The sequence below is a fragment of the Ursus arctos genome, unplaced genomic scaffold (genome assembly GCF_023065955.2).
Source record: "Ursus arctos isolate Adak ecotype North America unplaced genomic scaffold, UrsArc2.0 scaffold_7, whole genome shotgun sequence".
Lineage (NCBI taxonomy): Eukaryota > Metazoa > Chordata > Mammalia > Carnivora > Ursidae > Ursus > Ursus arctos.
Genome location: NW_026623089.1, coordinates 61,980,099 through 62,007,666, shown reverse-complemented (window position 1 = coordinate 62,007,666; position 27,568 = coordinate 61,980,099). Strand labels below are relative to the sequence as shown.

General features: G+C 41.2%; 2 protein-coding genes and 1 non-coding gene across 30 annotated transcripts in view; 1 reads left to right on the top strand and 2 right to left on the bottom strand.

Annotated features, from left to right (window-relative positions):
- Window positions 1–27,568, bottom strand: part of RHOBTB1 (Rho related BTB domain containing 1) — a 117,020-nt gene that overhangs the window by 51,503 nt on the left and 37,949 nt on the right. For 13 of the 28 annotated variants that reach the window (XM_057308243.1, XM_048218735.2, XM_057308238.1 and 10 more), the window contains one exon: window positions 9,213–9,263. The exons of 7 other annotated variants lie outside the window; for them this stretch is intronic. The gene's annotated coding sequence lies outside the window, so the exon portion shown is untranslated. Of the gene's footprint in view, window positions 1–9,212; window positions 9,264–11,381; window positions 11,669–12,060; window positions 12,210–27,568 lie in introns of those variants that run through there. 8 more of the 28 variants (XM_057308242.1, XM_048218731.2, XM_057308236.1 and 5 more) reach the window with 5 other exon arrangements.
- Window positions 2,241–2,313, bottom strand: TRNAK-CUU (transfer RNA lysine (anticodon CUU)). The gene has a single exon. It is a non-coding gene; the product is annotated as a tRNA-Lys (tRNA).
- LOC130543072 (ADP-ribosylation factor-like protein 2-binding protein) lies at window positions 15,179–15,793 on the top strand. Its single transcript, XM_057308827.1, has one exon. It carries the CDS (start codon window positions 15,179–15,181, stop codon window positions 15,791–15,793), a length of 615 nt encoding a protein of 204 aa, XP_057164810.1.

Genomic DNA, 27,568 nt, shown 5'->3' with positions numbered 1-27,568 from the left:
GTAAGCGCTCATTTGAGAAAGCTAATATCAAGTCTGTAGACTAGATATGCTTAAAAATCCATCCTAATGAAGAAAAGTCTCTGTAGTGCTCCATAGTAACTTGTTCATTGAAAGCATTCTCTGAAGATGTCACTGGGTCAGCTTCTGGAACACCAGAGAGACCACTTGCTGTGAAGCTTTCACATATGATGACAATGAAGCAATTGCATTTAATCATTTAGGGGACTATAATATGCCAGTTAGGATTAGGTTATGCTCTGTTTCAGACAAATGAAGAAAACTGTCTCTCCCCCCACCCCCAGGATTTCTTAGTAAAATTAGATCATAAACACCAAAGTGTTGCTGGACAAAAACCAGACTCTTTAAAATCTCGTGTTTTATTAGAGGTTTTGGGCTGACATCAATGCATAGATTCCAGCTAATAATTTCAGGACATGTTCCTATACCCTCTAATTCTAGGTAGGAGTTATTACATGAAAGATTGTACATTTTTTAAAAGTAGAATGAGGCACTGTTTGTGGAAAATAATACCATTATTCTGGAGTGCACCTGGCACTCAAAAGACTTTAAATTGTCCATAACTTCCATCCAATTATAAGACTTTATTCCTAGATAAATAATTAGGGTAGACAAAAAGATTCCATGAAAGGAATGTTATCACACCACTATTTGTGGAAACAAAATATTGGAAACAATTTTAGAAATCCAGCCATGTGGGGGTGGAGGGGGATTGGCTAAAAATCTCACAAAAATAGGGGCGCCTGGGTGGCACAGCGGTTAAGCGCCTGCCTTCGGCTCAGGGCGTGATCCCGGCGTTCCGGGATCGAGTCCCACATCAGGCTCCTCCGCTATGAGCCTGCTTCTTCCTCTCCCACTCCCCCTGCTTGTGTTCCCTCTCTCGCTGGATGTCTCTATCTCTGTCAAATAAATAAATAAAATCTTTAAAAAAAAAAAAATCTCACAAAAATAAATGTCCACATAATAGAGAGTATATAGCCAACAAAAATGTGTTATAGGAGTACATTTTTTGTCATATATATTCATATAAACATTTGAATGAAAAAAGATGAAAGAATTCAGAGAATAACACCATTCCTTAAAAATTATGTACCTAACTACACACAATAACATCTGGGATAGAGAAATATTCAAATATTAATGCCAACTGGCGTTACAAATGGATTTTTTCTTTATCTATATATTCCATCTCTTCCTTAATAACAAAGAAATTTCATAACAAAAACATTTACAGAAAAGTGAGGATGGGGAGGTAGGACAACCAGGCACTAGAATATTTATGTGTGTGAGAATACATTCTTCCTTCATTATATAGAATTCACGTGTACTCTTTACCTCCTCTCTGCATACCTCGAGAGCTTTATATGAAGTGCCTTTCAGTGCCCTGCTCCAGGAACCTTTCTTTTAATACTGAGCAGCCATCCCACTCATCAGCAATTATCATCTGGTCATTCAGCTCCCTTGACTTAAATCAAAGAAACTAACATCTCAATAGACCCCCCCCCCACACACAACTACATAGGCACTCAGCCTAGAACAATGTAGCAAGAATACACCTGCCGAATACCAGGTACAGGAAGAAGCCAAAGGGAAAACCTCTGTCTCTAATCTTTACAGATCGAGTCATCAGACTTTGAGAGATTTCAGTTCTCTTTCAGGCAAGGGTTGCTGGTCTACTTCAAATAAATGGATTTTTAAAAATATTAGAATCGGAAATATTCTCAGGGTTCACTGTTGATTTTTGTTTGATATACACAAAGGGAAACAATTCCCCTTCTTTGAAGCCTCTTTCCAGGAGCCTTAATGATCAGTGGCCAAATTTAGCCTTGGCTGCATCTCCACTGTATCTATTATTCCTGCATGCTATTGATGCGAGGCCAAATCTCATCCCTATTTAGAGTCCATAAGAGCCGGTGTCTTGATGAAAGGGGGAGTTGGTGAACGTAAATTGAAAAGAGCCCGGAGAACATACTGTAATGAATGGAAACACACAGATTCGTGGCTTATGGTACTAAAATTACATTCACACAAAAGAATCAATCGCCTTGGTCATATTATATGAGAAATCAGAGAGGAGGGGGAGTTGTAGAGAAGGCAGTCAAGAGATCAGCCGCTTTTTAGAATCACTGGGGGAATCTGTTTAGTTTTACTTTAAATACTGCTGCCTGTATAAGAATATTCTTTTTTTCTAAGGTTTATTTATTTTATTTTAGTAATCTCTATACCCAACATGGGGCTCAAACCCATGACCTCAAGATCAAGAGTCTCACGCTCTTCCGACTGAGCCAGCCAGGCACCTCAAGAATATTCTTGACAGCACTATTCATAATAGCGAACAGCTGGAAACAACCCACCAGTAGTACAATGGATAAATAAATAATAAATTGCGTTCCAGTCATAATGGGATACTCCATGGCACTATAGTGAAATGGATGAATCCTGCTACATACATTATGAATAAGCCTCCCAAACATAATATTGAGGGGAAGAAGGCAGACACTGAAGAGATTTTGTTTGCATAAACGTTCAAAAGCAGGCACAATGAGTGCACGGTCTTAGAAGCCCAGGTAGTGGTTACCTTGGTTGGGAAGTGACAGGACGGGGATTTAAAAAGAGCCTCCGGGTGCTTGTGATTTTCTGTTTCTGTGTGTCAGTGCTGGTTTTGTGGGTATGTTCAGTTTGTGAAAATTCTTTTAAGTTATATACTTCTGATTTTTGTATTTTTCTTTTAATAAGATACGTGTCAACAAAAATGTTTTAAATTCAGATTCCTAGGCCCTAACAAAAATCTGCTGACTGTAGGTTGCGGTTTTCCTGGGGTATTCCAACGCAAAGCAAAGGCTGAGAATCACTCAACAGGATGATTTACACCCAGGGGTGTGCTGGAGCCAGCCCCCACCAGCCCATAAGAACTAGTTGTGAAATTTTCAGGATTTCTCCAAATCTATTAAAGCATAATGTACAGAGTTGTCAAGTCGCTATGTTGTACACCTCAAATTAATGTAACACTGGGTTACACTGTACTTCAATAAACAAATAAATAAAATAGGGTCAGTATTAAAAATTAAATTATATAAAGTTTTGCTTAAGGAAATTATACTAAAAACAAAGGTATGAAATGCTCAAAACTCATCATTTTCTAATCATTTTATTCCATTTTACTGTTACCTACATTTTGAGGTTACTTATGCCAATTTTATCTGTATGGTGGAAACACTAGACAGCAGTGGGCTACTGGGCCATCTCTCCCCAACTCCACACTCAGTCACAAGGGTAGCTTGAAATTGGCCGTGATAGGAGTCTTTACACCACAGAAACTGGCAACCACTACAATTCAGGGCTTGCTTTGTTGTTCTGTTGCTTGTTTTAACTTAAGGTTAGAAAATGCTAAGAACACAGATTAAACTTATAAGTGTGTTACATGTGGAGCTGTGACATTGTGAATAGTACATTTAAGGAAATATCTTGACACTATTTAAAAGCTATTATCTGGTTCGGCAGAGAAGTTATTCGTATCTTTGATAAATGAGTACGGTTCTGACATATCTTTTATCTTGCTCATTAACATAATGGAAAATATCAGCGAGTATTTATATGGGAATTACACCCCTTCATCAAGTGTACCACAGGTAGGTTACGGATAAAAGGGTTCAGCAAAAACCAACCAGCATTCCGTAAAACCCAACTGGCTTTATGGTATTGTCTATTTTTTTTTTTATTTGCAAAGTGTATGCTACATACATTCTTTATGTCAGTAAAATTTATAATCGACTTATGTATGCACATAAATGCATTCTTTTTTTCCCAGAGAGCTGTTTGATTGACTAGCACACGGCTGTGTACGTACAGCCCTTCCATGTGTAAGATTCCACGACTGTCTATTATGATTTAAGAAACAAGCAAACAAAATAAGGTGGGAGTCTTACAGCCTGGAAGGCGTGAGTTTCAGCATAAGCTACAGTAACACCTAGACTTTAGACTTTCACTACTCAAAACGTGATCCTTAGACCAGCCGTTTTGGCATTGATGGGGAGCTTGGGAGAAAGGCAGCGTCTCAGGTCCCACCCCAGAACTCCTGAATCAGAATCTGCACTGTATCAAGACGCCCAGGTGATCTGTATGCACATTCCAGTCTGAGAAGCCCTGCTTTACAAATAAACTCCTCGGTATGAACTGAAATTTATATAACCAATATGAGACTAGTCCTCAGGTTAGGGGCAATCTAGCAGGTGGTAATCTTGATGCAGCTAGCCCCGGTCCAGCCACTTAGCACAGGGGACAATGTGTAACTGCCAGCCCTAAACCCGAAGAAAAGGACATACATTCTGCAATTTACCTTTGTCAAACACTGAAAGGGAGACTGTGCCACTAGGAAAATAAAGGCGATCCTGGGCCCCTCAGAGAAAGTACAATAAGAGAAAAAAAACACCACAGCGGCTTTCCTCTGTGTATGTGACGCACAGGACATGCTGCCAAAGACTTGGTTCCAAAAATCCGAAGCAGGGCAGTGAGTGCCACATGACACAGTGTGGCAGCTGGGGAGAGGAGTGTGATGAAACACTTCCCAGAGATGTAATTTAGGCCAGGGTAGTTATCAAGCGCTGAGGGGGAAAGGGGAAATTGTAGTGCTTATGTTTTTCCTATCGATAGATTAGTCAGCAACACAGGACGGAAAGAAAAGACAGGGCCAGAGCAGACGGCACCTCATGCTCGAGTTAACTGAAATGATAGTAGGCAAGACTCACCTATTTTGAAATTGAAAGCCGGAATGTTCTACCGGCAATAATACTCCCTGGAAGTATTTCTTAGTTACTTGGCTCAAAATAGAGTAGCTGCTCTGGGATGCAAGGGTCTATGTGGAAAACATGTTCGAAGCTTCCACCAGTGTCTGCAAGGAAACCAGAGCCACAAATCTCCAAGAGGAGCTTGGTGTTACTTTGCAGGAGACACTGAAGCAATAAAATAATTCCGGAACGCCGTGGCAACCCTAGAGTGCCAAGGAAACCAATGTAATTGTGACTGGGCCACTGGGACCCCAGGAGACCACTAGACACGTTTTTACCCAAGAAAAAACGTTACTATAACAACCCCTTGCAGTGTCAGAATTCAAACAACTCTAGTTCGTTTAGGGGAAAAATGATAACATTTCCCCTTGAAATACTCTAGGAAGGTGAAGAAGAGAACGACCCCTATACTGAGCACCAACTATGTGCTTTATGTGTGTGATTTCATAACATCTACGTAAGAGACCTGATACTGTCCACTTTATAGACAAGAAAAATGAGGCTAAGAAGTACTTCTCTGTCGCATAGTTAGTAAAAAGCCAGAGGTCCATAGACAAAATTGGAAAGCTCCACACTGATTAAAACAGATGGGTCCACAAACACAAGGTGGAAGAGATGGGAGTGGGTTGGCTATGCTTTGAGTGAGCGGGAAGACAGCTCTGCATTGGCATCAATGCAGAGAAGTGAGGTTTCTCTTGGTGCCCACTGTATCTTTACACTGCAGGAGTCCTCTTATCACCCATTTCTGGATGTACCTTAGGTTTCCGATGGATTTCATACTTGATGGTTGTAATTTTGGCTACATGGGAGGGTTTGGAAGACTTGGCACTTTTCAGGCAGTATTATGTACTAGAATCGAGTCTTGGGCTAGGACTTCGAACCAGGGTTCACTTTCAGCTGCATCCATTACTAACCACGAGAGTGGGTAAGCTAGATGCCTTCTCTGGGGGGCAGGTTTTTCACTTACATGAGGTTGTCTTAAGTATCTCTGAGGACCTTTCTGGATGCATGATTCCACCCTTCATGACTCAACTGTGTAAGATTTGACTTCAGTCAAAATATATTAGAAATGACCTGGAGAGTTAAAAAATTTGTCCAGACAAGCCTGCTATGTGGCTCAAGTTAGATCAAAAACAAAACAAACAAAACAAAAAACCCCATAAGAATAATTATTTAACTCCTGTGTCTACCATCCGCAAAAATAACCTGGAATGAAATGGTTTAAAGTGTTTCTCCCCCCTGCCCTCCAGGAGTTGATTTAAAGCAAACATGTGTTCAAGTTCTTAGGCAGACCTGGGTACAAATCTAAGCTCTACCTTCTGTTAGCTCTTTGAACTTAACATATCTGAGTTCCATTTTTTTTGCTTCCGCAAAACTGGAATTGATAATTTTAGTTGAAAAGCAGTAAAATGTCTGGCATCTAGTAGGAGCATAATAATTGCTGGTTATTGTTATTCCAGTGCTCATTAGGGGTTTGGACTATGGTTGAGTAACAATTCAAAGGAACTTTCTTCACAGAGGTTTGGAGCCTGAGATGGTAGCCTCGTTAGCACGGGGAACGTGGCATTAACCTGGGTCTATGCAATAAATACACAGGTGCAGAGTGGAGAAATGTAATTGCTTCTTCTGTATCTACTGGGATCTCTTTCTTTCTTTGTAAAAATTCCAAATTCACTCCTTTGTGGACAGAGCCTTATCAGAGACACGCTAATGTACTTGATGGGACAGCTGAGGGGAATATTTGGAGACAGAAGTGTCTTGGGACATCTGGAAAGACTGGCTGTCATACCCACAGTTCATGTCAGTTTCTTTATTTGCCTATTTCCCAATTTCTGCCCTATGTGCACAAACACAGGATTTCAGGAAGAGGAGGCGGTGACTTTGTTTATAAATGAAAAAAAAATAATTCAGAGGTTGACATATAACTAACCAGTCCATACACATCCCATCCATTTGAGTGACTGCCTCTTGGCCTTCCCGGCAAAGCTTCCCTACCCTCCACCTCCCACCTCCTCCTACCCTTTTCTACAACATAAGCCACTTTTTGTGACTTAAGTTTCCTTCCTTCTTCAAGTTTTGTTTTGGTGTTGTGAGGTTGGTGGGAAGCCTGAGTGCAGAAAAGAAGATGAACACAAAAATCAAATTCAGATCACCTGTACTCTTTGAACCGTATTACATGAAGCCAGAGTGAGGCCTTCAAACAATGTGACTGAACTGCCTGTTTTCTAAAAGAAGACCAAAAGAAAAGATTTTTAAAAATTCCTCTATTTTCTACAGGCAAACTTCCTGAGTGAAGAACAATATAATTTCAAGTGTTTCCACCCATGTTTCAAGATAGGTCAAGCATATGAACCAAAGCCTTCTGAAATCCAATAAAGCAAACGAACGATTGCTATTTAAATTATTATTAGGGATAACATGCTAATTATAAGGTCTTGCTAACATATGACTCAGAATGTAATCTTACTTTTTATTTATTTATTTTTAGATTTTCTAAAGTAAATTCTGTGCCCAACATGGGGCTTGAACTCAGGCGCCCGAGGTCAAGAGTCACATGCTCTACTGACTGGGCCAACCAAGTGCCCCTAATTTTACTTTTTAAATAACTACAGGTTTATAGTTGCTATACTGATATTTTTATGACATAGCACTGTCACAGCTAACTAAGTATCAGTCGATGGTGTGGTCTTAACCGGCAATGGGATCCTTTCCGTGTTCTTGTGATCCACTCTGTAATGATACACCGTAGAACAACTTGTACAGGACAAAGCTGTTATAGGACAGCTTATAAAAATCCCTTAAATGCTTAAAAGTATCTCTTAGCTAATTAAGCTTTTAGGGCTATTAGCTTGAGTTGGGGATATCAGTACATTTTTAAAAAGATGATGTATTAAGGTTTTCTTTACTAATTTGTTCCCCATTTCATATTTTTATTACTCCTTTATATAATACTCCCAAAGACGGATTGACAACTGCTAGAAATTATTCTACAAAAAGTAGGCAAGATGGGAAGAGAAGGCTGTCAATCCTGGTAAAAACTGAAAATGTCCTGCTTAATCTTTACTGGTCATTTTCAGGACTTTGGTTGGGATTTATCTATTATGCATCCAAATTTATCTACGTGGCACATTTTAGACAAATTAAGGTTCTAAAAGTAATTGAGTAAAGCATCATGCTAAATAGTAATGCTTTCTCAAAGACGCTGTGCATATTCAAACAGCTCACAATTTTGTTACAATGGTTTTGAAGCAATAACACCTTTGAGTTTGAGATACTGTAATTTAGCAGTTCTAGATGACTGCATAATCTCTCCCTGTTGGGTTGAAATTCTACCTTCTGTCTTTTCCTAAACTCTCACTCATTTATCATCTATTCAGACAAAATATGTGCTTGAAATTTTTTCCACGCATACATGGAATTGCAAAGTAATCCCACAGAGTGGAAAATGCTGAACTTCTTGTAAATGTACCACTGACCTCCCAATTCAGCCTTTTGGCATCTATGATCTGATTTATCCTCTAAGTTTTCATACATGAATGTTTAATATCTTGCTTTTAAATCTGTTTGCAAGATCCTTAAGACCAGAGATCTCCTGATAAAAACTTTCTTAAATCTTAGTGCTATGCCAGAAAGTACACATGAATACTTACTATTACACCATTTTATTTAAGAGAAGGGTATTTATTCTTTTGCAACAGTTGGGTCATTTCATGTTATTATATGAGCTGTAATTACCAAGTTATCTTAGGCAACTCACTCAACCTTTCTTGGCTCCAATTTCCCTACTAGAGAAAAATTTTTCAACTAGAAAGTCTAGGTTTTAGTGTGAGACAGATTAAAAAAAAAAATCCTGTTTCTTCCATTTCCTAGAAGTAGGAATTGAATATATTATCTAACCTCTCTGAACTTCCAGTTCTTTACCTGTCTTTTGGGGATCAAGAGAGTAGTTTCACCTCACAGGTTTTTTTTTTTTTTTTATGCAGAATGAGAACATAAATGTAAAGAATGCAACACATTGGTTCATGCTAAAAAAAATATGAGCTATTATTACAACAAGTTTCTTTCAGCTCTAGAATGCTAAGATTAGGATAGAAGGAAAACCTTAATTATCAAGCACCCAGATCCCCAGCACCCTCAGTGAGTCTGGCAACCCTTTGATCCCCACCCCTCCAAAACAGTCCTCAAGTACAAACCGATTCAAGGTCCATTTTAGTACCATTTTACTTACAGAGTAAAGAGAATAATTTTATTAATTACTGAACTTGCGATGTTCATAACTGAGTCCATGAAAAAATGGTAAAGAAATTGTTTTAAGACAAATGACTGAGAAACCTGTTCTGAAATCCATGCTCAGAATTAGACACAAAATGTCATCAATCTACAGTCATGGGTTTGCCCCGAGACACTGACCTGGCTTTCTGGAAGCGAAGAATAGAACACCCTGCTCACAGCTGGACTTACCTACATAAAAGAGAGAAACACTTGTAAGTCCTACTGCTGGCCGGGAGCACATGAGAAGCCACTACAATTTTCAACACACAATTTTCTCCCCTCCACCCCCTAAGGGCAGAATCTGCTTTACTTTTGCTAAATGCCAGTGTTCAAGTGGCATTTCTTTGGGTCAAATATATCCTGAAATAGCTAGGTTAACATTTTGTAGCATTTGTGAAAATATATTTCTGAACATTTGGGGATGACACAAAAAAAGCACTTCGCCTAAACCCATGGATGGGAACAAGGAGAACCTTCCAGGCATTTTACCATACAGAACTCATACAAGTTGACACACTACTCCTCCAAAATAACATTTTGGGGCAATACCATAGGGAAAAGATGAAACAATTCTACATTTTCCTATTAAATTATATTTTTGTAGTTACAAGTTGTGCTATTGAGACAATGGCATCAAATTACCTGTGTTTCCATATTCACCTCTGCGATCACACACAGCCCTATGTACTTAAATTTACACTACTTTCAAAATATGGGAAAATAACAACCAATGGGCAAGTTTAGGAGAATGCTGACCATGATTTTATTGCTTCCCAATGATTTTTCAAAGTCTTCCACACTGGGCGGAACTGGTTAAACCCCTTTCCCACCAGTATGTCTAAATATGATCCAGGAACCTCAGAGTCAACCCAATACAATAATTTACTGCCTACCCCACCTGCAGAGCAGCGGTCAGACATTCTTTATACTGAAGAGAACTTGTGTTTATTTTCTAGCAACCAGTGACTCTTAGGCATCTACAAAGTTATTGGAAAGGAAATGTAATTCCAAATTTCTAAACAGTGTTTGTAAACAAACTTATCAATGTATGTTTAGAAAAGCCTAGAGCTTGCCGGAGGTCACACAAACACAGCCTATTGGCTATTTATATCTGCTGATAGTGAGAGGACTTTATACAAACATGAAAACTACTGATAACATTATTGTCTTCAGTTTAGAGATGATACACAGTACAGCGTAGAATACACAGCACAACCCTGGTTGAGGAGGGGGGGAGCCCCAAACTAGAGAAACCTCAAGTTCAGCCTCTGGCTGGGGTCCAACAGAACTGCCTGAACAGCCCAGGTGGGGGGGGGGGGGAGTTCAAAGTCAAGGCAACTCTTCAGGTCTTAACTTCCTACAGTTTCCTAGGTCTGGGTGCCTTTGTATATATATCAACCTTCATGCATTTTTTCCCCCCAGCAAATGTGTACAGTCAGCTCGAAAGGCACAGCTTGTGTGCTGACGTGCAAAGCCAAGTCAAAACCCTGCGCTTGGCGCTCCCTTCTAACTTTCTGGCTTGTCCAAGTCTAAATATTGACATTGCTCCGCAGTTGAGATGTTTGATACTGCTGAGGATAGAAAAGGCGCAGCTAAAAGTAGGATCTAATGATATATTTTTGCATAGTTGTGCCTTCCTTCCCCTTCCACTTCCTTTTTTTTTTTTTTTTTTGAGAGGGGGTTGGATTCCCTTGTCTGCAACATCTCCCTTCTCCACCCTCACCCCATTGTTCTCCCCAAAAGCTGAGCACACAGAGACAAGGTAAGGTGTTTTGCAAGCCCCTCATGGCAGCTCCTACTGTTGTCACAGCAACTCACAACAGACTCCATAGACACGGGGTTGGGGGTGGGGAGCGCCAAACTGTGGGCTGACCAGTCAACTCTCAAGGGGCTGCAAGCGCTTAAGGGACGAGCGATCCACCTTTTCGGGTCCTCCGGCTTCCCACCACTGTTCTTCGAAGGAAAAGAGCCCTCTTGCCGACGCGGCACCACCCCCTCCCTGGCGCAGCCAGCCCGCTAAGGGTGCCTGTTGTACATTTTCTCAGCTCCAAGAAGGGGTGCGGCTGTGCGGGCGCTCCTAGAAATCTCTTCTGCTTGCCTCGGATGCGAGGGTTCCCGGCCTCGCCGAGAGGCGAGGGCGGCTCCCCCAGCAACTCGGTCCCACAACTCTCTGTCGGGACGCTGCTGGCCGCGTGGCGCGGCTCGGGGCCCCCACACGCCACCCGCTGGGGGCCCGGGCGGTGGGGGCTCCGCGGCTGCTCGAAGAATAAGTTTCATACCATAGCGCATTCACGACACAAAACCTACCCTGAAGCCGAGCGAGACGCGAGCTCTCTCCGCCTTCAAGGGTTGGGGGGAGCGGGGGGGTCCCCGCCACTCAGCAGCAGCCACGACTGCGCGCGGTCGCGGGTGTGCGGGACCCCTGCGCGCCGCGTGCCGCCCGCCGCCCAACTTTGCACAAAGGCAGCATGGCACTGCCTCGCCTTTCGGGCTCGCCCAGCGCCGCGGCCGCTCTTCCCGTCCGGGGGAGAGGGGCTCGCCCTTTCCCACCCCGGCCCTCCCCTTCTTCTCTTGCCCCCACCCCGCTCCCAGGCGGGCCAGCCGGGCGGAACCGAGCGCCCGGCCCCGAGCTCCGCCGCCGTGGCGGCCGCCGCTCGCACTGTGACGTTAGCAGCCTTCGCGGCTATTTATATCCACACGATTGGATTTCATTCATGAAACCGGGGCCTGGTGTGTCTGTGCGCTGGGGCGCCGGTGGCAAAGGTGCCTCAGCTTTACGCAGACCCGGGGGGCCTGGCGCTGGGAGGCGGACTGCCCGGGACGAACATGCGCGGAGCGCGGGAGACCCCGACCCTTCTCTCAGGCGGCCGGGAGGGTCGGGTCAGGGCGATCTGGGCCCCCGTCCCTATCCCCGGCGTCCCACCCACACCCGTACAACTGCTGGCCCTTTGTCCCAGGCTCTGGAAAAGTAAGTTGGGCCACTAACCGGCTGGGCAGCATGGCTTTCTTCCCCCTAGGAGCTGACCGGCCGCGGACTCCGAGGGAGGACATTGGCTTTTGTTTCAAAAGCGAGCACAGCTGCTGACTAAGTACTGCGTTAGCCCAGCCTCCTCCTCTCCTGGGAGGCTGCACGTGCAGGCGGGCTCCCCCCTCTGGGTTACCTTCTTCTGTGACTTGGGGTCCCCGCAGGGGGCGTAAGCACGACCTGGCTGTCCCCCCACCCGAGGAAGGAGGGGATTTACAACCTCCTGCAAATGGCTGAGAGAGGAAGTGAAATTGGCTTTGGGTGCTCGTGGGTTGTCAGAATTCTTGAAAGCCCAGGGCAGTCCATCCCTCCTGGTGAACTTTTCTTGCTCTTCTAGGCTGACTATGACCTCTGAGGATAGGACCAGAGGTAGTTTGTATGCATTCACAGAACAAATACTTATTGTGTGCCCACAGTATGTTAGGTATCCTGTCAAGCTTCAAGAAAGTGACAATGCGCAAAGCCAGCCTTGTCCCGGCCCTCAAGCAGCTTTCAGTCAGCCTGCTGAAATTAGTGTGCATTCAACTCCCTTAAACTGCCCTCACCCCCAGCCTATAAAAAGAGGGGACTGGGGGATAAAGGTATCGATGTGTTCAGCTACCTTAAGGAATTCATTCATTTAATAAATCTGTGTGGAGGCGGCTGCGTACCAAGGGGATACAAAGAGGGCAACAATGTGTCCTTAGTCCCCAAGAAGTTCTCAGGTACTATGTTTCTGAGATGCTGAAGGGCTGGGAGAAACGGAGCCTTTTAAGGGCATCCTGTTTTGTTTAAGCCATCCCCATTGAACTGTCTTTGGAAATGGAGTTACTGGTTCATAATCTTTGATGCCCAGAAGAGAGGGTAGTGAAAAGTCAAGTATGGGGGTCTACTCTAAGAACTTCAAGACAGAGACATGAGGGGGCGATAATTTACTTGGCACAAAACAAACTTCCTTAGTCTATTTAAAAGTGACCCCTTCTTGAAAGGTTTAATCAATACAGATTCTTTTCAGGAACACATTTCTTGGGAAAAGTTAATTAACCCTGTTCATTCCTAGCAATCAGCCCTTTTTATTGCAAGCTATTTCTCTTCAAACTGCCCTGGGGTCTAAGAGATAGGGTAGAAACTCAAAAGAAACAGAACGAACGTGTATTGTGGAGCTCATATACGGTAGGCAATGGTCTAGGAGGTTTAAAATAATTTTCTCAATTAATACGACAACTGATGAGGTAGATGGTATTATCATCATAACAATTTTATATATGAGAAACTGAGGCATGCAGAAGTAAATTTTGTTTTTGAGATTTTGACAGCTGCATTTGCACCTGTGTTAGCTTGTGCCAAAGCCTTCTTTTATCACTAACCTGTTTTTTGACATCCTGCCTTTCTTCACTTTCATTTCCTCAGTTATAAATTAAAAGAGTTAAGCGTCATTCTTAAGCAGCAGGCAGTTGCTAGGGCCAGAAAGACACCTATACAAATACCAAGTTGGCAGGCTACCATTTGCCATCCATCCCCAGGAGGCACCGAGGCTCAGGTCCTTCAGAAGATGCTTCTTCTATAGGGCCCAAAGAACAAACAGTCATCATAGAACTACCCAGTCTGATGCCTCGATCTGAGGGAAACTGATAGGAAGAACTTTCAGAAAAATAAACTGGTGTAAATGGTAATTCAGATAAGGCAGAGGAAAAGTCACTGTTCTAGAAAGTCCTTCCAAACAGGAATAGTGATCTGAGGAAGAGATTGCCTTAATGGTGCTTTGTAGCCCCCAAATTTTACACATAAAACCCCTGATTCTGGAAAAGTGGGAGAAAATGAGCAAAAGGTATAGACTATATTATGCCAATAGGAAAGGAGAGAAAAGGAACAATACAAAGAATCCTGAGTCACTGCCATGAATGTATCCCTGTTCTTGTTATTGCCATAAAAGAATCCACATTCGTATACTAAAATTGTTGCATACTAATACAATCAATACTATTAGCTTTTAATAAATATTCAGAATTGGTACTTAAGCTGAATTAAACCAACAGTGTGTATTTAAACACTTTTGGGATTGTATTGCACAAAAGCAGTGTAGAAACTTATGACCGGCTTTTATGGTAAATATTTACAAAGTCATAGGATTAAAAAAAATTCCCACAGTTGAGACACAGAACTGTTCCATTATCACAAATGAACTTCCACATGCTATCCTCTTTGTATTTGCCTCCCCCAACATTAATCTGTTCTCCATCTCCAGAGTTTTGCCATTTTGAAACTGTTACATTAGTAGGGAGCATACAGTTGTTGTTGTTGTTGTTTTAACTAAGCATAATGCCCTTGAAGTTTATCCAGGGAGTTGCTTGTTATCACTAGCTCGATCCTTTTTATTACTGAGTAAATTTCTATTACATGGATGTACCAGAGTTTGTTCATCCATTTGCCTATTGAAGGATGTTTGTTTCCAGTATTTTGCTATTACCAATAACTCTTCCTGTACATAGATATTTGTATTAACACAAGTCTTTATTTCTTTGGGATGAATGCCAAAGAATACAATTATTGGGTCATATACTAAGAAACTGTCAAGCTATGTTCCAGAGTACCATAAACATTCCCACCACTAATGTACGAGAGGTCTAGTTTCTGCACATTCTCACCATTTGGTGTTATCACTATTTTTTTTAAATTCACTTGTTGAGTAATTTTGTAGGGAAAACTCATTGTTTTAATTTTCATTTCCCTAATGGCCAATGATTTTGAACATCTTTTCGTGTTCATTGTTGCTATCCATATCTCTTTGCTGAAATATCTGTTCATGTCTTTGGCCTATTTTCTGATTGGATTATTACTTTTTTTTTTTGTACTATTGAGTTTTTAGAGTTTTTTCAAAAATGTATTCTAGGATCATAGAATTTTAAAATTGCAAATTAAAGACGACCGCAAGATAATTCTATTTTCAATTCAATCATTTGTTCAACATTTCTGTTGCCATGAGTTTTATAGAGAATATTCTCAGATACATAAAGCATCCTCAAGTACTTACATGAAACTCCTATAGAGAGAGCCTTTTCAGGATTATTTTATAAACCCGCATCTCAGCCGTGGGTAACAGATGCCCACAGAACGGCCAGCACGTGGCTGCAGCCCAAGGGGCCAAGGCCCCGCCTCCGCGCAGGCGCAGACGCTCCTCTGCGCCTCCGGGCACCTAGGCCTGGAGAGGCAGCTGCGTGAGGCCGGAGGCACCAGAGAGAAGGACCGCGTTGCGGGGGCGGTCTCTTCCTCCGTGGATGTAAAATTTGGTGTTGTTGTTGGCTGTTTAGAGGAGAGTTTCCTGGGTGGCGAGTTCCAGGTATTACTGAGAATTTTCACGGCCAGGTACTACCAAGGCTTGAGCACGTGGGAGAGAATCAGCCCATCCATGTGCCTGGTTTCAACTACAGATGATGCGTTTGGTAGAAAGATGTTAAAAAATAGCTGTTGGAGCAGATTCCTGGCGTTACCATGCGGCTTTCGTAACAGCCAACAACTGTGGCACCGTAAAGATACAGTGGCTGGTGGTATAAGTCGATCTGCTGGCCATCAGTTTTGGGGTTTTCTGGCTTTTAAAGAAACGCTTCTGGACTCCAGAGCACAAAAAGGGCTCTGGGCCCTGGACTCAAGCAGTGGTTTAGCGGTGACTTGCTTGGACGTATCGTCTTGCGTGCCAGCCCTAGAACTGCGGCTCTGACACCCACCGCCAGGCAGCTGGGTCGCCGGAAAGGCTGGGGACAGGCAGGTAAGACTGACTGTTCTGTCGCTCTTCATTCATGCTAAGCGTTGAAGGCCCCAAAAGGAAATGATCTGACCCTCCTGGGACCTCTGTGTCTCCTGAGACCTTTCCTTGTATTCAGGAATTCTGGTGCTTCTGCCAGAGTAGCGGCTTCTCCAAGATGTCCGACTGCTCTGGGGCCAGATGTTGTCCAGCATTCCATATGGAGGGGAGGGGCGCTTCCCCAGCTTCCCCAGCTTCCACAACATGGAAGCACCTGCCATCAAGATCGCTTTCTGTCCCAAATACTACAGGCAGGCTTTGCGTTAATCTGTGTGTTCATAGCTTTTTCATCTGGGTAAGATACTGAAAACCCTTAAGCCCAAGTGGCTAAGCTGTGTGGTTTTTGACTGCTTGGGAATTGATCTTGGGTGTTACCAAACTCTGGAGATCTCTGAAGCTTCTATTTTCTGTTCACCGTTTTGGGGAAATCTGAGCCAATCTTGGCTATGGAAATCAACTGGAAGAGATGTTCTTTACCTGAAAACTACAAGTGGAAATGAACTCCTAGCCTTGAGTTTGTAGTCCAGTTACCACTGTCAGTCCTGATTTAGTTTTTATGACAAACTTTTCTAAAGCACCATTAAAGGATAGATAGATCTAGAAAGTATAGAGAGATGGACAGATGAATAGATGAATACTCAACATAATCTAGTGGATCTAATCTTGGAATTTTTGTGATTACCCTTTTAAAGGTAGAAGCATTAAATACTGTTTTTCTGTGATGGCAAAAAGGTTTTTCTTATTGGAGTTACTATTTTACCAGGCACTGATAGATATAGACTCTGTGCTGGGCATCTACACAAAGGTATTCTTTTCTTGTAGTATGTTAAATGTATTTGTGCCGGTTTGCATAAAAATCTGTGTGGGGACGCCTGGGTGGCTCAGTGGGTTAAGCATCGAGCTCTTGATTTTGGCTCAGGTCATGATCTCAGGGTCCTGCGATTGAGCCCCGAGTAGGACTCCATGCTCAGCAGAGAGTCCACTTCTCTCCTTCTGCCTCTTCTTCTGCCCCTCCACCTGCTCATACATGCTCTACCTAAAATAAATTAATAAATCTTTAAAAAAAGATCCTTTCTGTATAGATCCATTCATTTGGTTTTCTGTTGGGTTGGGGTGAGTTTGGTAAAAATGTGATTTTGCAAGCTCCACAAATCTAACTACCTTCTTCTTCCTGTCAAAATTTCTCTTAATAAGATGGTGTTCTACTGGTCTAGCTCAGCATGTGTATGAGGAGGTAGTAAACAGCTTTTATGGTTATCTACATGTCTTTGTTTAGTATGGTGTTACTAACTGGAAAACATGTCATACTTTTAGAAAGAAGAAAAACACAACAAACTAACGCACAATGTTTATCTTTGATTTTTTAAAGTAAAATATTATTTTTAAAGTAAAGGTATGATTCTTTCATAAAAATATGAAAACATATATATCATACCTCTAGAAAGAAGAAAAACACAACAGTCTAATGCACAATGTGTATCTTTGATTTTTTTAAAAGTAGAACTATGATAAAAAATCTGCATGTGAAAGGGACATTTGTTTCAGGAATAAGCTGTATTCCTGATATTAAAAAGGTGTTAATGCTAGACTTCAACTTTACTTAATTAAAAATAAATGACAAGATTTATGTATCATAGCATATTTAAGGCTATCTTGCCTGACCAACGGTTTCATACAAAAAATACCAAACTGTGTTTCTTTTCATGAAACAAGTGAAAAAAAAAAAAAAAAAAAACCCCAAAACCTCAAAACCAAAAAAATTCCAAACACACATTCAAGGTAGTGGAAACAGTAGGAAAATAGAATTGTATTTTGGCTCTCCCACTAACAAGCCACATAATTCTGTGCTAGTCCTTTAATCCATTGCACCTCAAAGTTCCTTATATAAAATGAGGCTAAGAATCATAACTTTCTACAAAGTTGTTAAGAGGACTAAGTGAAAAAATGTTTGTGGAAAATGTAAAGTATGAAGCTCTACACAAACGAGTAAATGTGAAAATGGACTCATTAGGAGACTGTTTGAAAATACTGTACCCCACGGTGTATCCCTTGATTTGTGAGTACCAAAGATCAATCATAGAGGAACTATATCATTCCTGCAACTCATTTCCCAAGTGCTGACTGTCAGTATTATACATAATAGCCTCCGCCAAATTCTCTCTATAAGGTAGAAAGTGTAATATTTGAGACTTGACGTTTTTGCTCTGCCAGTGACTTGCAATTGCTGCATTTTCTCCCACTGTAGAAGTGAGCTAAACTACATGCAGAAACGAGAAAAATAAACGGGCTACACACACACACACACACACACACACACACACACACAGAGACCATTTCAGAAGAATAATTCCACCTATATGCATATCACATTTTCCTGCTTACCCAGCATCTCTAATATACATGTCGCTTAATCTTCATGACAAGCTTGAGAATTATTATCTCAAGTATGGGAGACGGGGAAATGAAGTTTCCTAGAGGGTGACTTGCTCTGTGAGTAGAGGGGGGACCAGAATTCTTTCTAACCCAGAATGCTAACCCTGATCGTCAGACCATGTGAAAGTAACTATTCTGAGGTAATTCAGTGCACAGTAGACTAACTTATGTATAGATACCACTTTAAAAGGAATACTTTTTTTTTTTTTTGAGAAACACCAGTAACCTGGAGGGCGACGCACCAGTCAGCCCCTAGAAAAAAGCTGAATCATAGAGGCTTCCTTAGTTAGCGTTAGTCGCCTTTTCATAATGGTTCCTTATCTGAAAGCACCAAGGAGCTGACTCCTTTCCCTGGAGATGAGAACATCTGTCTTCGTGCACACAACCAAGTCTCTCCTGAGTTCTGTAAATATTTATGTTTACCGTCATATTTCACATGACCTCTAATTTACCACTTGGTAAACTCCCCTTTATGGACAAGTAGTTAACTGCATCACATGTGAGTGATATAAGCAGTTAAACAGGTTAAGATCAATATTGATGGAGCCCAGTTCCTTAGCTTGTAAACATAAGCCGAGGACTCCTGGGGTCAGGCACAAAATCTCACTTCCCATCCTTGTGTCCATCCTAGAAAAAAACTGAGGTGGTGCTGATGGGCATGACAGGGTCATCATGTTTCCATCCCCACAGAGCTTGAACAGCAGTGTGGGCAAGAAAGCCCACAGTGAATGATTTTTAATAATGGTGAATGATAAAGTTGTACAAGACACCTTAGTTCTAACTTCCAACTGCTCACATATACAGGCATCTATGTTACTTATGAAAAAGCTTCAATTTTGAGGGAAAACTGCCCTTCATGGTTTCATTTGTTCCACTGTCATCACTGCCAATATTACATTGAAAAGGCACTTTGAGATCATGAAAACGGTTTGCAAAGATTAAAGTGTAATAAACAGGGAAGGTACTAGTGTGCACAAATACTAGTAATAAACTCCAAGATCGCCACCAGACATTTTAATCCATAATTATATTAGTCAGTATTGAGTAAGAACCCACTATGTGTGGGTGGGAAATGCTTTCACACTCACATTAACACCTTACAATGACTTTATGAAGGAGGTACCACTACCCTCCCCATTTTATAGAAGAGGAAACTGAGGACCATAAAGATCAGGTCACTTGCCAGAGGTCAAACCCCTATTTAAGTATTATTCATTTTATTCTATTTATTTATTTTTAAAGATTTTATTTATTTATTTGACAGAGATAGAGACAGCCAGCGAGAGAGGGAACACAAGCAGGGGGAGTGGGAGAGGAAGAAGCAGGCTCATAGCAGAGGAGCCTGATGTGGGGCTCGATCCCATAACGCCGGGATCACGCCCTGAGCCGAAGGCAGACGCTCAACCGCTGTGCCACCCAGGTGCCCCAGTATTATTCATTTTAAAAGAGGAACTCTTGGGGTGCCTGGGTAGCGCAGTCCTTAAGGGTCTGCCTTCGGCTCAGGGCGTGGTCCCGGCGTTCTGGGATCGAGTCCCACGTCGGGCTCCTCCGCTGGGAGCCTACTTCTTCCTCTCCCACTCCCCTGCTGTGTTCCCTCTCTCGCTGGCTGTCTCTCTGTCACATAAATAAATAAAATCTTAAAAAAAAAATAAAATAGGAACTCCTGATAGAGAAGGATTCTACTTTCATATAATTAGCACTTCACACTTAGGATTCCTTATTCATCCAAAGTAATGCTGATTACAACGTAGGACATTGCATTGTGTGATTGGAACACTGATGGGCTACAGCTTCTCTTAAACTCTGACATCAAACTCAGGGACACTACCTCAACACTTTGTATTTGAAACACCCCTGGTAGGCTAAAGGTTGAGGAGAGTTGAAAAGAGCTCATCTTTATGAGATGACAACTTCAGGATTCATGGGGTCCTTGACAGGACAGCCAACACCTGGGGGTCAGTTGTCTATGAGAGATATGTTCTCACTACCACCATGGCATAGAAAGCACATAATTTATGGAAAAATATACAATGGAATCTCTAGCTCATTTCTTGATATTTCTTGAAATTAAATTATTGCTCTACTTCCTAATGGAACAAGTGTGTGCTATAATGGTTTCACCTTGCGCCAGCAATGTCAGGTTGATGAGATAAGAGGGGAAGGTTATGCAGAAAAAACCCCAGCCCATTTTAACAGATGATTTGATTATGAAGTCTGATTTAAATATATGGGTAATACAGATAAGGCAGGGACTAGGCTCCTAGTGAGCATATCATTCTCAATTGCCAAGTGAAGAGTATTCCTTGATGTTTAAATATCCACATCTATCTAGTGGGGGAATAAGCTCTATACATAACAATTCATTAGTTTGAAAGCAATGCTTCTTCCTAATTTTTGGCCAATCTGGAATCCCTGTTGAAGACCCTGTGTCCCTCACTCCTTTCTCTAAGTTACATGGCACCTGAAGGGACATTGGTATTTGTGTGGGATCCAATCCAAACAACACCTCTTTTAATTTTTTTTGTTTTTGTTTTTTAATTTTATTTATTTATTTGAGAGAGAGAGAGAGAGCACACAAGCAGGGGTAGGGGCAGAGGGAGAAGCAGACTCCCTGCTGAGCAAGGAGCCCGACATGGGGCTCCATTCCAGGACCCTAGGATCATGACCTGAGCCAAAGGTAGATGCTTAACCAACTGAGCCACCCCGGCACCCCCAATACCTCTTTTTAAAAAGGTGATATATCATCTACTGTGAATATAGGTAGTTCTACTTTCTATAAAACAAAAACTCCTGCTCTTATAAGCAGTACTGTTTGTACTGTGAGATTATTGCTGGACTTGATGTTTTTTCTCAATAACACATTTGAGGTGGCTAATGGATGAAACAGGCATATGTATCCTGCACAATAGTTTATAAATAGAAACACGAGGCACACAAAAGACACTCTGGTAGTCTTCGTAAATTTGCACTCTTGCATACTATACGATAATGAGGGACTGAGGCACTGGGAGATATTGAAGTGTCTTCTTTTTTTTTTTTTAAAGATTTTATTTATTTATTCGACAGGATAGAGACAGCTAGCGAGAGAGGGAACAAAGCAGGGGAAGTGGAAGAGGAAGAAGCAGGCTCATAGTGGAGGAGCCTGATGTGGGGCTCGATCCCATAACGCCGGGATCACGCCCTGAGCCGAAGGCAGACGCCTAACCGCTGTGCCACCCAGGCGCCCCTGAAGTGTCTTCTGAATGATAAAGGAAACACTTCTATCCACTATAATTGAGGCTTTAAATTTATTTTAATGTATTCCATTATATTATGATTTTATTAAGCTTCATTACTAAAATGTAGCTAACTTAATTAGGTAAACTTAGCTAACTATAATTTAGAACACTTGATTAACCAGTTCATCAACTTTTTTTAGCACTACCAAATATAGTGAATAACAGTTAAGATGGCCTTGTTGTGAGTCCAGTCCATTGGCTTGCGAGTTAGGTAATGAGAACACCAGACTACAGTTAATCTACTCCTTGTGGGAGAATTTCCTTGGGCAAGTCAAGTCACTCCTGTCAGGGCTCAGTTTCCTCATCTATATAAAATCAAAGAGCTCACACTGGAGTGAAAGAATTTATTTCAGTCTTAGTTCCAGAGTGATTCCACTATTCATGTTGAAATTATTATGAAAAGACCAAAGATATAGTTGTCTCAAAAATTGCCTCACACTTTTGTTATTATGAAAGATTCAAGAAACATATTCAGCAAGCATCGAATGACTGCTTTGCATGTACTTATTAGTAAATTAAACTGAATTTCTTTAATTACTGATAGCCCTCATTTGGCTTGGAGTTAGGGTTGCAAGATAAAATATAGGACACCCAGTTACATTCCAGTGTCCTAGGCAATATTTGGGACAAACTTATATTAAAAAATTATTCATTGTCTGAAATTCAAATGTAACTGGGTATCCTGTTTTTATTTTATTTTAATTGATTAATTAATTTGCTAAATCTGGCAATGTAATGGGTTGGAAAGGATGAGGAACAGGGAGAAAAATTAGATGGAAAGAAAGTAGACAAAAGCATTTTTGGAATTACTGAATATTGAATTTATTAGTAAACAGGAGATAAATTAATCAAGTAGCATTTCTCAAAGTATATCCTGTTGCACGGGCCCTGAAGGAGACTCTTAATAAAGGGGAATAGTCCTTTATTTATTTATAAATGGTCAAGTTTGGGAAATACCTTGTATTTTATCCTCTTCTTAGTTATAATTCTTATTGCAAGACTTCTCAGGATGTTTATATGTGACAGTAAATTATGCATTGATAGGAGGGAAGAAGTCTGTGTTGAGCTATCCATACTTATTTGATGAGGGAACCCTTCTTTTGATATTAGAATACCTATCAACAATCCACAGTATTCCACTGAATACACTTTGTGAGCATCAGGGTAAATAATAGAAAACAGTGGGTAGGGTCATTCATTCCAAAGAACTTAACATGGAGGCTTCCTTCTGATTAGGCAGACATGTGGGTCACTGTGGTCAATTATTCAAGGAGTAGCTATCCTGGGTTACCCCAAACCACAGATAATTGCCAGCTACCATTACATAGCACATTACATACCACATTACATAGCATAAATACATTCATTTAAATAGCCAGTCCAGTGTATGTCAGCTGTGCTGATTATAAAGTACTAATTATTTCGGGGAGCCTAGAAGCAATGACCCAGTATTAGAAAGCGTTCTCTTAGTCTGAATTTGTGGTCTATAACTTGTGGTCAGTGGTAGATACTCAGAAGGGCCCAGTTTTTGATTGCAATGGAGATAGGAACCCATATGTGCTCCAAGTTTGTTTGTTGTTTGCAAAGAATCGTGTTATTTTAAACATGAAGTGCATGCTCTCAGGGTTGATGAGGTAGTTTAAATTTAAACAGATTTTTAAATTCATAACAATTTTTAGCCATTCATTTTCTCAGTGGACACACTGAACTACTCTCCTGTGGGATCCCCAAATGTTCTAGAGTTGGGACTCATTTATGTATAGGCTGGCAGTTCTCTTCTGAGTGACTGCAGCTGTTCCCAAACAATTTGGTGCTGTGGTGTAACCACCACTAAGTCTTAGGAGTCAACTCAAATTCTCTTCCTCTCATGTTCAAAGCCAACCGGAATCAAATGCTAATTGATACTGAGAATGCTAAAATGCAGGTCCAAGTGAGTGAGTAAGTAGAAGGGGGGGGGGGAATGCCAAGAAGTTTTTGGATAATCACAGATTTTGTAATCCAGTTCTGAGAAACTGAAAGAGTATTTTTAATAATTTGTGCAGTGGTAATAACACAGCAGTATTTATTGAATGCTTACTCCATGGCTCTGCACTGTTCAGTGCTTTACATGCTTTGTCTCATGCAATCCTCAGGGCAACCCTGCGAGGTACTATTATCCTCTTGTACAGGTGGGAAAGCTGAGGTTGAGAGAAGTTCAGTCACTTGTGCAAGATCACATCCCTAGGAAGAGGAGTTCAAGGATTAGCACTCTTAAGTCTAAGTTCAATCCGAAATTCGTTTAACTGTGGTCCAGTACTGCTGCAAAGTGGAAGGACTCACTGTGAGCAGACACCACTTGTGAGTGTATTTTCTGTGCTTTGCCAGACCAGACACAGATTTCACTATTAATCGGATTAAAAAGTCAGTAATTGGATGCTCAGAACATGTGGTTTAAAGACTCAGTACAGGGAACAAAAAGGCTAATGCCAAATTAAAGGAGGTGGAAAAGTCAAGCACCTCTGAGGAAGAAATCACAGGGAAATTGACTGGATTTCATTTTTATATGCATAAAGTTGAAGCCTGAAAACATTTAGTTTTAAGCACAGCATATTATAAAGAATGCTAATGCAATCCTAAGTTTTCTGAAAAATGCTAAACTCTCTTTTAAAACCCAAAATTTCTGAGCTGGCCCTCTTGCAAAAGAAACTCAACAGGTTTTAGTTTTAACAGAGTTTGGGACTTTGATATTACACAGGTCAGAGGAGAGCTTTATTATTTTTATTTGATGAGTAAGCGTAACTGGATCTTTAAGGCAAAACTTGGAAACAAAATACTGTCTAGATATAAATTTCTAAAATATTTTTATTTCAGAAAAATCTCACAAAATATCAACATCAACCATACCTTCAACAGAGAGAATAGAGTAGGAGTGCCTACTGCAATGGCAGCATAGAGAAGGGACCAACTCCTTCTACCTGTGGGTGGGGAAGGCATCAGAATCTTCCAAGAAGGGACACCTGGGTGGCTGAGTTGGTTAAGCGTCTGTCTTCAGCTCAGGTCATGATCCCGGGGTCCTGGAATCGAGTCCTGCATTGGGCTCCTTGCTTAGTGGGGAGTCTGCTTCTCCCTCTGCCTGCTGCTACCCCCACTTGTGCTCTCTCTCTCTCTGACAATAAATAAAATCTTAAAAAAAAAACCCTAATGATAAAAAAAAAAAAAAAGAGTCTTCCAAGAAATGGCCTAGAAGGAACATCATTTATGTTAAGCCTTGAAAGATGAAAAGAATCCTCACAGGGGGAGAAAGAGGTACACAGGAGAGTCATTCTGTGTGGAAGGAAGAGCATTAGCAAATGAAAGAATATGATAGTTTAAAGTAATTAAAAGGAGTCTGTGTGGCCACGGTGCAAGGTGAAGAAACAAAACATTACCCGGCTATCCAAGCAAACAAAAGCCTGGATATCACTCTAATGAATTTTGCTTAAGGACACAGTGAAGCTGTATGAATGATTTTTTTTTTAAAGATTTTATTTATTTATGTGACAGGGACAGCCAGCAGAGAGGGAACACAAGCAGGGGGAGTGGGAGAGGAAGAAGCAGGCTCATAGCGGAGGAGCCTGATGTGGGACTCGATCCCATAACGCCAGGATCACGCCCTGAACTGAAGGCAGACACTTAACAACTGCGCCACCCAGGCGCCCCTGTATGAATGATTTTTAAAATTGTACTTAAATGAGATGTAATTCATGTACAGTAGAATGTCTACAACTTATGCTCAATTACTTTTATTTATTTATTTATTATGATATGTTAGTCACCATACAGTACATCATTAGTTTTTGATGTAGTGTTCTATGATTCATTGTTTGCATATAACACCTAGGGCTCCATGCAATACGTGCCCTCCTTAATACCCATCACTGGGCTAACCCATCCCACACCCCCTCCACTCGGAAACCCTCAGTTTGTTTCCCGGAGTCCGTAGTCTCTCATGGTTCGGCTCCCCCTCTGATTTCCCCCTCTTCATTTTACTTTTTTAAAAAGATTAATTTATTTGAGAGAGAGTGTGTGTGGGGAGGGGCAGATGGAGAGGGAGAGAGAAAGAATCTCAAGCGGACTCAGGCCCCAATGCAGGGCTTGATCTCATAACCCTGAGATTATGACCTGAGCCAAAATCAATCAAAAGTTGGCTGCTTAGTCGACTGAGCCACCCAGGTGCCCCTACTTTTATTATATGGAAATATCCAAGTGACCACCACCTGGATCAAGATGAAGACAGCATTAATACTCATGACAAAACCTGACCAGGACATTATGAGCACAGACCCACAAATCCTGAACAAAATATTAGCAAATCTAGCAACTTAACAAAGGACAATACATCAAGACCAAGTGGACAGGAATGCAAGGTTGGTTTAACATTCAAAACCCAATAAAGTAAATCACCATATTAGTAGAATAGAAAATGATATGATCATCTCAATAGATATAAATAAAGTAATTGATAAAATTCAACACCCATTCATGATAAAACCTTTTATCTGAGTATTTAAAGCAAGGGAAAGGCATGGCCAGATCAGCGTTGTTTGGAGTAGAAGACTTTTTATGAAGCAGTCACAGTGCTTGGCCTTGGAATGGGGAGCTACAGGATGACATTCTCTAAGAGAAGTTTCCAGAGATACAGGAGAAAGCAAAATCCACAGACATCCAACTTTACCATTTGAGGAACTGTGCCAAATGCTGACTGCCAAGTGAGCAATAGATTTACTCCAGACCTCTTTAAGAGCTATGCAGACAAGCATAGGACTCAGACAGAGTCCATTAAAAATGTGATTGCTCCACACATCACAGGCAGCAGTGCTAATGGATATTGTTTACATGTCTCTGAGCTTGGCTGCTGTATACCGTAACAGAAATAAGAGAATAAAAAGCTGAATAGCTCAGGCCGATAGTGATGGCTGATGGCAATAAAGATGACGGGGCAAACCCGAGTCCTAGTTTTGCCTGCCACTATCCAGCTATGTGCCCTGTAGAAAGACAGGTTCCTGCTCTGGGTTTATTTCTGTACCTGTGAAATACATGGATTAATCTAGGTGGGCCACAGAATAAGTCAGATCTAGGTTTCAGTCCTGGCTCTAGCCTTTACTGCCTGTGTGACCTGTGCCTCAGTTTCTACATCTGTATAATGAAAGGAAACCTCCAAGTGTTTCTCTGCAGATTAAATACGCTCGTGTAAATGGAGCTCTTAACACATTCACTGAACATCGTGAGCTCTCAATAAAAGATGTTATTAATGTTTTTAAGAATTAGCTATTAGCCTTTAAAATGCCATAATGATAAACAGTAGACTGGAAATACTAATTTGTTCTGACATGGAGATTGGTAGGTGTCGCGGAAAGCTTTGAAATTCTGCGTAGCCTGCCTGTCATCACAGGTGGTACGGTAAGAAGCTTGATAATTTTAGCAGGAAGGAAAGCAGAAGGGTAGATATTCTTCCATGATTTAATCTTGGTAATGTACCAATGATTTCATTACCATGTGCAAAAAACTATGATGGCATTTCTTATACTATGATAAGTACTAAGTGAAAAATCTAATTAAATGATGCATCCATAGCATTTCCATAGAAAGTAATTAATGTGACAACCAGAACCCCCTATTGATTATGGTGGTGAATTTAATCAAATAGTATGTTTATCTAAGTAATCCAACAGAGTTTGACGTCCATAGACAGACATGTGGTTTTGCCAGCTGTAAGTAAGCTGCTCACAGGAACAGAGTACCCCCTTAGAGAACTAGAAATTTAATAGCTGCATTTGCAGCTTCACAAATTGTATCAAATAAATGACTGCTTTTCCTGAAAGTCATTTTCATAGCATCCATCTGAGAGTTTGAATGACTTGTTTGGACCATACATTCAAACTGAAAATATTCACAAGAGAGATTTAAATGATATTACCTTTGGATCATGGCCCTATCATACATTGGATTCTTTCTTATTTAT